General features: G+C 41.7%; 1 protein-coding gene across 2 annotated transcripts in view; it reads right to left on the bottom strand.

The window, feature by feature from the left end:
• Positions 1 to 5644: 5644 nt before the first annotated feature.
• The window catches only part of KIFAP3 (kinesin associated protein 3), a 184874-nt gene continuing 178790 nt past the window's right edge, over positions 5645 to 11728 (bottom strand). For both annotated transcript variants that reach the window (XM_032863012.1, XM_032863013.1), the window contains one exon: positions 5645 to 6103. In XM_032863012.1, coding sequence (XP_032718903.1) covers positions 5995 to 6103 — 109 coding nt within the window. In that variant the 3' untranslated portion in view covers positions 5645 to 5994. The remainder of the gene's footprint in view (positions 6104 to 11728) is intronic.

The raw sequence follows: 11728 nt of genomic DNA, 5'->3' as shown, positions 1-11728 counted from the left end.
CTGTCAAATAAATAAATAAAATCTTAAAAAAAAAAAGAAAGAAATAGGAACAAAACAGGTAGCTAGACTCAACTAATTTCAATGAGAAATGACTGATAAGCTTGGCTTCCCTTTCCAAAGTATCCCATTAGATTTCTGGACTTTGCAGATACCTTGAGCTCCCCAAACTTCCGTGGGTCTCCTTTTCAAAATCACCGAATTAAAGCGGATTCCTTCATACCCAGCAGTGGAAATAAATGTGCTCTGAAAGTTAAGCTAATTGAAAAGCAACACTTCCTTACCCTGCCCTCCTGGGGTCTAGCCCTTGATGGGCAGCTCCATGTTCCACCTGGTGCAAACGGTAATGGTCGTGCTCTGTGGGCTCGACTTCACGGTGATGCACTAGGCCAGTGCTCATTACACAGCTGACTTGAGACACTGGCAAAATTGTAGGCAAGGGGGAAAAAAGCTGACTCATGAGAGAGATTTATTCTGGTTTTGAGTAGCAGTTACCATCCTCCAGATTGCAGATCACTTACTTCAGTGCCCCAAACTACCAACCCAGCAAGATTGAAGGCTTGGAAGAGAAAAAGAGTAGAGAGGTGATGTTCACATTAAACATTTCTTTTCACGGTTATTTAACTGCAGGGTTTCTATATTGAGTGGTCATGAGGTTCAAATAAAAGTACTTTTTTTTGTGTGTGTGTGACACTGCAAAGTCCTGTAATTTGGACCTCTGGTAATCAAAATATTTCTAAATGCCTTGAGAGATCATGATTTGTAGTAACTTGAGATGAATTTAAATTTCTCAGACTTCAGAGTGGCACATTGTTCTCCATTAGTCTTCACTGAGGTGGTAACTCAGGAACTCATCATCTCTGTGTCTGTGGACGGTATTTGTGGTGGGGACAGATGTGAGGAGAACGGAAGGAGGCTTGAGGAGGGCAGAGTACTTGTGATCTGAGGATTTGTATAGGCCTTTGGATAGATCCCTCTTGGATAGAATTTGTATTGTTTATCAACTGCTGCGTCACAGACCATCACAAACTTAGTAGCTTAAAACAACATGACCTGTTTTTTTGCTCACGAATCTGCAGGGGTTGGGCAGGGTGGGGCAGGGCACTCATCTTGGCTTCTGAGGCCTCAGCTGCGGTGGCTCCAGAGCGGGGGCGGCTCCAGAGCTGGGGCTGGAATCTTGGGGAGGTTCATTCACCTTAGCGGTTGACTGCTTGGTTGTGTGCTGGGTCCTCCACTCTGGCCACCTACTGCAGCCCCTCCACAGGGCCTCTACCTGTTGCTTGGCCTTCTCACATCATGGCAGCCGGCTCTAAGAATGAGCTTCCCAAGAGAACAAGGCAGCATTGAAAGGACTTTGTCTTAGCTTTAAGTCTTTCTGACTTCTGCTTAACTCTACTGGTTGAAACAGTTTTTAAAAAAAGTCCACTCAGGTTCAAGAGGAAGGGTATGGATTCCGTGTTTAACTGGAGAATTATCAGTATAACTTTGTAAGATGTGCATGTGAGCCAGAATGCATGGGGTGGGCATCTTTTGAAAATACCACCTGCCACATCAGCCCAGAACTCGGAAACTTAAAACAGCAGCACATTATCACTTTTCACAGGAAGTCAGCTTTCTGTGATTGACCAGGCAGTCCCTCTACTGGTCTTTCTTGAGCTCACCGGCAAGAGTGCATTTGGGTGAGCTGTCCGCGGAGGAAGGAGGTGTGCCCCAGTGAGACAGCTCAGATGCCTGGGCTTCTCTTCCAAGTTCTCCACAGCCTGTCAGTGTCAGGGAGCAAACCACAGGGCAAAGGCAGCAGCTGCAAGTCTCCTGTAGGCCCTAGACTCAGACATCATTTCTCCTATGTTCTGGTGGTCAAAGCTGGGTGTTATGTGAGCCCAAATTTAAGGCCACAATTATTTATTTTTTTTTAAAGATTTTATTTATTTGACAGACAGAGATCACAAGTAGAGAGGCAAGCAGAGAGAGAGAGAGAGGAGGAAGCAGGCTCCCTGCCGAGCAGAGAGCCCGATGCGGGAGTCGATCCCAGAACCCTGAGATCATGACCTGAGTGGAAGGCAGAGGCTTAACTCACTGAGCCACCCAGGCACCCCGGGCCACAATTATTAACATTCTGTTCATACACAAATTATGCTCCCTCCTAGCCCAAAAGTCTCATAACTTTATGTCATTAGGCTGTGGCTGGAAGTGCAAGATACCATCACAAAATCATACTCAGCAGAGGATGAGGCTTCCTGGGTGTGGTTTTCAGGTTCTACTTGAGTTTGGTTCCTCTTGATTCAGAGAGACTTGTGAACTGCAAGAGGTTATCTGCCACCTCCCCTGTCCACTTCTACCCAACAACCAGTGGTTGGGACAGGGACAGGATAATCACCAAGGATACTCTCATTCCCAATGGGGAGCAGTGGGAGATATGCATAAGTTATCGGTTCATCACAAATCTAACTCCTGCTGGGCACCCATGCAACCGGGAGAGTCCCCTTCCCTTCCGGGCCAGGGAAGGCTCTTTAGCTGGGGCCATGTAACGTCAGAAGCCTGAGGACAGTCCGTTTCTTGGAAGGATGTCTGTTTCCTTTTATCCTTCTTTTCAGGATTCTCATGGAATTTTAAATTCCTATTTCTCAAGAATTTTTCTAGATCACATCAAAATAGAAGTCACACCCATTTTAAAAAATGGTTACTGTATTGTAGGGAAAAATCCATTGTAGCCCAGAGATGTTTTCTTCTATTTTGGCTATTGCTCCTGTATCTTTCAACTTTTTTTGAATTTTTATTTGTTTTTTGGAGAGATAGGTGGAGGGAAGGAGGAGAGCATCTTAAGCAAGCTCTATGCCCAACTCTGAGCCCAGGGCTCGACGCGGGGCTCCTTCTCACAAGCCTGAGATCATGACCTGAGCCAAAATCAAGAGTCGGATGCTTAGCTGACTGAGCCACCCAGGCTCACCATTCCCGTAACTTTTTAAAAAGATTTTTATTGGAAAACCTACCAGCCAAATGTTGGTGCTCTGATTTTTACCTTCTGTATTATTCTTAATCTACATTCTTGTCCTCTGCCTCCTTAGAGAGCTTTTTGACTTTTTCTTCCAGATTACTGATTTTTTTTCCTCAATGTTCTTTCTCTCGTGCCTATTTCAGGCCAGTCTTTATTCCAGACAAGCAGGGAGGTGCTGCCGGACTCCAAAGAGAACATAACACGGAAGCCTAACGCATTATCGCTTTAGTGGACTTTCAACCTGGCGAGAACGTGTATGTGCGATTTTTGAAATCTGAGGAGGTATCAGTATTTTCCACATTCCCATTAAACTAGCAACGAAGACACGAAAGACCTCTCACCTCACTGAAAACCTCAGTGTACCCCCAATGCTTGAATGTGGGAAGACTTGCCGAGGCAGCTGGGGGGATTTAGGAAAAATCCTCCAGGTGACACTTGGAAACGTGGAAAAAAGTGAAGATCAGTTTCTATATCTCGAATCCTGTTTCATGACTGGAGACAAGACAGCTGGTAAAAACTCACCTTGTTACAAGAAACAAAGACTCTAGAAGCAGGCGTGCGGCTGGGTTGAAGAAAAACCGTTCTTGTCTGTGGGACCTTCTGACAATCCGGCTTGGGTTCGCAGCGCGCCCCCTCGGGCCTGGAGCGAACCACCCTGCGCAGGGCCCGGTGGGAGCCCGACGCCAGCTGCGGTCACAGCGCGACTGTGGTAGTGGCCGGTCATCTTGTGCCACGTTCGTCACGCGTCATTCCCGGAGCTTCGGTCCAGTTGCAGTAAGCTGGAGAGCTCCAGTTCTGTGCAGAGAAGAGTGGGAGGCGCTTCGTCTGCATTTGGCAGGGGACAGGCGAGGGGACAGTGTCTCCTACCCAGGTCCTGCTGGACACAGCAGCTGCTCGCCCTGTCGGGGGCGGCGCTACGGTAATGAAGGTGACCGAGGGCCGCAGGGTGGGGACAAATTAAGGAAACACAACCGAGGAAGTCGTTCTGGCCCTGTGTGACAGGGCAGCTCAGGGAGCTCTGAGAGAGAGCAAAAGGCTCCTGAGGAGAAGTCATTTCCAGCCTCGAGCCCTGGCAGTTCAGCTATTAAAGCGCACGTGACTTCCATTTGCAGGCAACACCCAGGACACTCGCTTGTCTGTAAACGGCGCTTCTAAAAGTGCCCGAGGCCAAAATCTTTGCTTCTCTGAAGTAAGTAAATTTCAGATACTCTCCCTTATTCCTGTAGTGAAACTTTCCTTCATAAGTAATGTAAAGATAAATCAGCTCATGCCTGAATGGGAAGTTCACAATTTCAAAATTTGTGAAGCCCTAAAATAATGAAAACAATCACACAGGGAGGGAAGCACGGGCACCTCAGTGAGCGCAGCCCTGGGACGGCCTGAGTGCCCCGCACGCCCTTCCCCAGTCAGCTCCCCACAGCGTGAGGGAAGTTATGCTCCGGAATGTTTGCTTTCTCCTTCTCTTAACGTCACCTACTCCACGTGTCTAGACTTTGTATGTGGCATAAATAACACGGCAGGATATTTGTTTTGAGTTTACTGGATTGGAAACTGGAGACGCGTCACGTACCGACCAAACGCACGAGCTTGGGCACGTCTCTTTGTGTCCCCTGGCCACAGCTTCTTCAATGGAAGGAGTGGGACAGGGCTCGGCATCAAAGGCTCTTTCCAGCTTTAATGCTCTGTGGTTAAACGGAACTGGGACAAATAAATGGGTGCTTTCAGGAAGATTGATTAGGTTGTGAGGTCGAAGACACAAATCGTACCTTAGAGTCACTACCCGGGAGCACACATGCTTCCTGATACGCAGCGGGTGATTAAGACAATCTGTTCACAATATTTAAAATTTTTATGTGTTTGGTCTCTCAAATCCATAGATACACTGAGTTATTTTAAAGGCCCTTTCCAGCTCTATTATTCTATGCTTAAAATATAAATCAAGCCAAATAAATACTGTAGTAGACCACTGAGGTTTTAAAATTCCAGGACAGAAGTCTTATTTTTTGATCTGTGTATTCCCTTCAAAGCCTAACATTACTCCTTCCATAGCAGGTCCTCAAGGAACTATCTCTGTGTTACGGTTATTTGTTTTGCTGTGTTTGTCAAGTATATTTCCAACACTGTAACATTAATGAGTTGCTTTCAAAATTCATTATTAATTATAATGTCTATTTCTTACCACCCAAATCTTACAAAAACAAGAAAACAAATGGGAAACAGGTGAGAAAAATATTCTGTTCCTTAGTTTTCCTGTGAGATGGCTTTTCCATACTTTAGATGACACGAATAATAAAATTTAAAAAAACCCAATACGAATCTAGTTGCACATGCACTACCAGACGTCTCAGGCTTTCTACCTTAAAATCAGAAAGACAAGAATTCTAGTTGCTGAAGAGACTCCGCATATGTAACATAATCTACGGCACATGTTCCATTACTCATTGAAAACTAGTTAACTTTGGGAAGCAGCCCTGGAAAGGCAGACGGCATGGGAAAAAAAGGATGATATTCTTTTCATAAACTTGAAAGCCACACACATCACCTGGAGTACTCGAGTTTACAGGGAAAGTGCAGGGAAAAGAGAATCCACACGCACCTACACAAGCAGGAAACTCTCAAACACATTACATAGAAACACATGACTTTCATTAATTCATTTGCACTTTATCCTTCTTTTTAATAGAAATTAAATTAGTCACTCAATGTACATAATGTAGTGTGTTTTCCAGGCTGGATGTTTTTCAGCGTTTACTTTTGCGTCTCTATGAATAACACGGGAAATGTTATTCACCATCCAAGATGTGGTGAACAGGGTCAAACTATACGTAACAGAGGACAGAGGGATCAGAGTTAATTTGTAGCTAACAACACGGGAAAATAAAAAACAAAACAAAAACACAGACCTGCAATAATATCCACATGCATTATTAGCCAAGATTCAAAGTTAACCCAACCCACACAGATTTCTTCTAAGCTGAGAGCACACACGGAAAGGGATGACTTTATCGAGATCCATAGCCATAGTAGTAAGGCTCATCAGGGCGGAATCCATAGGCTGTGGCAGGGCGTCCAAGAATGCCAACTGGCTGGCCAAAGCCATCCATTCCAAGGCTGAAAAGAGAAAAAGGTGTGATAAGTTCTATTGTTCATCACCCAACCACAACGTAGGCCAAGGGGAGGCTGGGAACTTTACACCTCCAAGATTTTCTTCCTAGCAGCAAAAGTGATTTATGTGGCTATCATTAGGCCTTTCTCTTGTGTGTGTGTGTGTGTGTGTGTGTATAGGTATATATACACACATATATGAAATATACACAAATATACATATACATTATATAATATGTATAATATTAGTTAAATTAATTTAGCCACAAATATGTGCATAATAAATATTTACTTCTAACAATGTGTTAAAAATGTGGGAAACCTCTGTCATCAGGTGCTATTCAAGACAAAAAGGAGGACAGATCAGAAGAGTTTTAATAAATTACATTCATATATGGCTTTTATGCTAGAGTATGAAAAGATTTTATGTGTTGGCAAGTATCAGTAATACACTGCTAGGGAATGATAAAACTGAAGCTGTAGTAAGATGAGTTTTATTATTCATAATAAGATCATCTTTTCATATGAAGATACAGTGTTATTAATAAGGACATGCATTTTGAATTTTAGCAGTAAACTCTCACCTAGGGCCAAATCATACTATAAGCCGAAACTGAAAGAATAAGACAAGGAATTTTACAGTATTTAAGTTAGCCAGATTTGTTCTGCAAATCCTTCTCTGAGTCCTCAATTAAAAAAGCCCAAATAAATCATACATGTTTCTTTTGAATGACAGTAAGACAATTATAAATGTTGTTTCAGTTTATTCTATGGAAATAACAGAAGCCTAAAGATAACATTCAGAGTTATAAAGATATTTGAAGCACGGGTAACCTTTATTACTTTAAAAATTATTCTTTCATCTACTGATAGATTTAAAATCTTTTCTCCAAAGCACTTGTTAAGGATCAGAGAATTCTGCAACACTTAGCAAAACGACAAGAGACTTATTTTGTCAGGCGAAGATGGCAGCTATGACATGCTCATGCACAGCTCATGCAGTGAATGCCAGTGAGCTCATTTCCAGTCAAAGGAAACAATTTATAACGCAGAAACAGAAACTTGGAAAAAATAAATACATTTAAATGTTTTAGTATTAGAGAGTATACTAGATGGAAAGATACTTTATCAGCAAAATCTCAATATGACTAAAAAATATAGAGGCACTAACTTCCTCTCACAACTCAAAATGAGATTAAAACACAAAAGAAGTAGTGATTAAAATGCTGTTTTAAATACCTTGGTGTGTATGTGCACGTGTGTGCATGTGTGCACCGAGACGGACTGCATACTAAATGTAGAGAACTAGAATACGTATAGGGCGTGTTATTCGTGTGACTTACTGCTCCAGGAAACGGGTTTTCTGAGATAAAAGTTTTATGTTAGCATTTGTTAGTGAGTGATCCTAAAGAAAACAAACTTTTGGGCTCCTTCTAAATAAAAACCCGTGTCTATAATTCCTAAAAGTTGATTGACATTTTTAAGTCTGAATTTTATTTTGAAATGGCGAAATATAGGCATGTCCTTCCTACTTTGGTCTCCTGGGAAGACATTTTAATTTTATGATGAAGGGAAACTCTGCTCTAGAGGCAACTTGACTAAAGAAGTTTCAGGAAGTAATGCAGCCCATGAACTCAGATACACCCGTGTCAGTTAAAATCGAGGGAAAGCTGGCCACTGGCATTATTCTCCCGAAGCCCTTAAGGCCAGCAGACACTCATGTGTCCCTGCAACTCTCAACTACGGCTGGTGGGACAGCTCACGACCTTCGACTCCTCCCTTTTTCATCTCCTGCCCGCCTGCCCCGGACACTGGCTGGATTTTTAGCATCTCTCTGAGCCGAATAGCAGGAGACTTAGGTTAAACTCAAGTTAATTTTGTCTTTGTTTCTCAGCCTAGAGGTTTTCAGGAATTTGGGACCAAGAGGCAGTGCAGACCAGCAGAGAAACACGCGAAGGTAAGCGAAGTGCAGCGAGAGGACAGTCCCCAGAGGGGAGGCTGGCAGCCACGTTGCTCCTCAGAGGCCACTGTCAGTAACTCACCTAAGTAATGCTTTGGGTGACCTGTAACTCTCTCAGGAATATCTGACCTTTCGTCAGGCTTGTGCTCACTGAGGAATGGCTCCTAAAGTTCTGAGAGCCTGAGGTCACTACACGTTCAAATTGCAAAACTGTATTTTATTTCTAAGACCAACAGGAAATCCTATTCCCACGTGGCTTTACACCAGGGAAAAGGATAAACTTAGACTTTAACCAATCTGCCTGGTGTAAATAGAAAAATGGATATTCTGTTTCTTAAAAAATGTCAGTCACATTGTTGGTAAGAATTTGCACCCCGTAGTCCACTACGGTAAGACTGGATCTCGAACACTGCAAGTTTACTCAATAAAGTTCTATTTATGTGGTCAGCACTTCACTCAGAGACAAAAGTGTGTTCAGGCCAAAGTTTCTAGACTTCCACAGATACTGTTTGGGAAAAAATTTTAAGGAGAAAAATTAGAAACTCTTAACGTGAGTTTTTCTGTAATTATCCACCATGTATCACAGATGCACTTGCTGTTTAAAGAAAATTAGGTCTGAAACATTCTGACCAGTTTGGATGGTACTTTGATGTAAGTCCGAGGTCCTTTTGTATTATGAAAGATCAGCTATATCTACATAATTAATATCTTTTAAATAAAATTCACTCGGAAACAGAATAGCTTGATTCTTTAATGTCTCGTTTGGTTCTAATATAGAGGGGAAATTGGATTTTCAGGATGCTGAATCCTGCGGATAGATGTTCTCTTGGGATGTGTGGGCACATGTTTTACTTTCTCCTTTGGGAGAAATCAGAGCTGCTGTTCGTGCTCTTGCCCCGTGGGACTGCTCCCCTTCAGAGGAGAGTTTGTCTATTTGGGTGTTTATACTGGGTTTAATCTAACACGGCACGTGTGTCTCCATATGTTTGCTTTCTTCCTGGTACCCCTAACCTCCACAGAAAGGGTGTGTCCCTCTAGATCAGAGAATGCCACTCCTAGACTGCTTTTTTCAAGTAGAACTATGTAGTGTCATTTAACCACTATCTTCAATGTCCAGATATCATTTTTTACCTTTAAATTAGCAAACATAACAAAATGCAATCTCTTCTTAAAAACACATATTTCTAGTTCAAAGAAAATGGTTCCTGTTTGTTGTGAAAAGACAACCAGGAAAGGTGAGGCCCCCAAATCCTTCTGCTACTAAGTTTTATGTCCCAAAAAGTGATTTGGGGGTACCTAGAAAGGAAAGTGACAAATTCTTCATGAGTAAAAAATTATATTTGAAATTCAACAACAAATATAAAATCACATCTAAAGCTTATCTTTAAACAAACATTTGGAAATCTAATAGCATTCAGCAAGCAGGAGACGGAATTTTCTGTAATAGTGACAAGGCTTCAAACAAATTTTTAACAGCATTCATTGTATTTCTAAACTTGCAGTAATTTAGGGAGGGGAGAAAAAGAAATCCAGGCATGACAAGTGATAGTTCCCATGCAGCACATTACAAGGGGAATGGCAGCCAGGAAGGGGTCCGAGGCACTCTGAGGCTCTGACCGGACTTCTGTGCCAGAGTTGACATTCCTGTAGAGAGGGAAGGAAATCACCTACCTCTAGCTGTTTGTGAGGCTTAATTAGTGCATATTTGTAAAGCACTTTGAAATCCTTGGATGAAAAGTGCTGCGTAAGTGAAAAGTATTATCATTATTTTATTAAAATTAAGTAAAGCAACACAAGTCTTTCTCTTCTTTGAAATTCTCAAGTCAGAAAATGAATGCAGAACAATACATCAGAGGATGCTACAAAAAATAAACAAAAAGTAAATTCAAGCCTAGTTCGAACCGAACACAGGTTCACAGAATCTTTGACTTGGAAACATGTTTGGAAATGATCTAAGCTATGCTTCCATTCACAACATCCTTGACTGGGTCTACTGAGTTCTTTGCAAACATCTCCATAAGTGGGAAGGCTCACAAAGCAGCTCATTCCATTCACGGGCCCATCAAACTATTAGAAAGTTTTTGTATCTTTTTTTTTTTTAAAGATTTTATTTATTTATTTGACAGACAGAGATCACACGTAGGCAGAGAGGCCGGCAGAGAGAGAGGAGGAAGCAGGCTCCCCACTGAGCAGAGAGCCCCATGCGGGGCTTGATCCCAGGACACTGGGATCATGACCTGAGTGGAAGGCAGAGGCCTTAACCCAATGAGCCACCCAGGAGCCCTGAAAGTTTTGTATCTTGATCTGAAATCTGTTAGTTCTAGAATTACCCTCTGGAACCACAAAAGAAAACTGATTCTTCTTTAATGTGGCTTTTCCACAACTCTCATTTAATCAATCCTCATGATATGGCCTCTGGGATGTTTACCATCTCATTTGCTCTCTAAAACAACTTTGCTACTTTTCAATGGTTATCTTAAATGAAGAAGTGAAAATAATGTGATACTGTACTTATTTCATGGTCTGAAATCAGCACAGAATATAATGAGATCCTGTTTCTAACTCTCTAATACCATAGGCTAAAAATTCATTGATCTCAAATTTTTAAAGGAGTCCTTACCACAAAATGGCTCACATTGAATGTGTATGTGGGTGTGCAGTTGTGTGTATGTATACACACAGACACACACATGAAATTTTCATGTTGAATTTCATCTTTTTGGTGTGGGTCTTTCTTCAGGAATTCTATTCTCCCTAAAATAAAATCCTCTGTGACAATATTTATATTTATAAATATATTTGTATTTATAGAGGGTAGTGATAGAGGGTAGTGATTTTTATTAACTGCCTATCTTTGTGGTCCACAGGATAATACTGAAGTTTGGAATTCTTTTGGGATTCTGAAGTAAAAGGACTTAACATAGGCTAACTTTCTTCAGAGGAAGCTTTCCAGGATATTATAGAGCTGCATGAAATGATCCTATAATAGCTTTTGAGTTCATTCTTTTTATCAATTATTCCAATATATCAGTCATAGAATCAAAATCAGTATTTTATTATCTAAGATTACAAATTGATCAGTAATTTCAGTTTAACTATAATTTGTCATGAGAAATTTAGAAATATGCAATTGTAGTAGTGCAATGTAATAGTGATCCTTTGTAACCAACCATCCATCCGTCCATCCATCCATCCAAATGGACATGAGTTCCTACAATGTGTTAAGTATGGTGTTGACAGTCAATGTTAAAAGAAAAATGTGGTACTGGGAAGCCAATAATAAGACATGGTCCTTGACCACGGACTGGAGGCAACTAAACATGAACAGAATTCCCGTAATATGTTGTATTACCCTAGTACTTTTATAAATTACTACAGAAGAATAGAGGAGAAGCAGATATTTACTATATGGTGAGAGTATATTAGAGGTATGTATAAATTGTTACAAAAGAATCTAGGGTGCTAGAAAGTCTTTAAAGAAAATACTTTTAAAGATTTATTTATTTATTTGAGAGTTAGCGAGCAAGCGGCGGGGAGGGCAGAGGGAGAGGGAGAGAGAGTCCCAAGGAGACACTGTGCTGAGCGTGGAGCCCAATGCGGGTCTCAGTCTCACGACCCTGATGACCATGACCCAGCTGAAACCAAGAGTCAGACGCTTAACCGACTGCCAC

Source organism: Lontra canadensis, unplaced genomic scaffold, assembly GCF_010015895.1.
Source record: "Lontra canadensis isolate GAN:19392208 unplaced genomic scaffold, GSC_riverotter_1.0 scaffold24, whole genome shotgun sequence".
NCBI classification, from domain to species: Eukaryota; Metazoa; Chordata; class Mammalia; order Carnivora; family Mustelidae; genus Lontra; species Lontra canadensis.
Note: the sequence above shows the minus strand (reverse complement) of the source record. Positions and strands in the feature narration are given on the sequence as shown.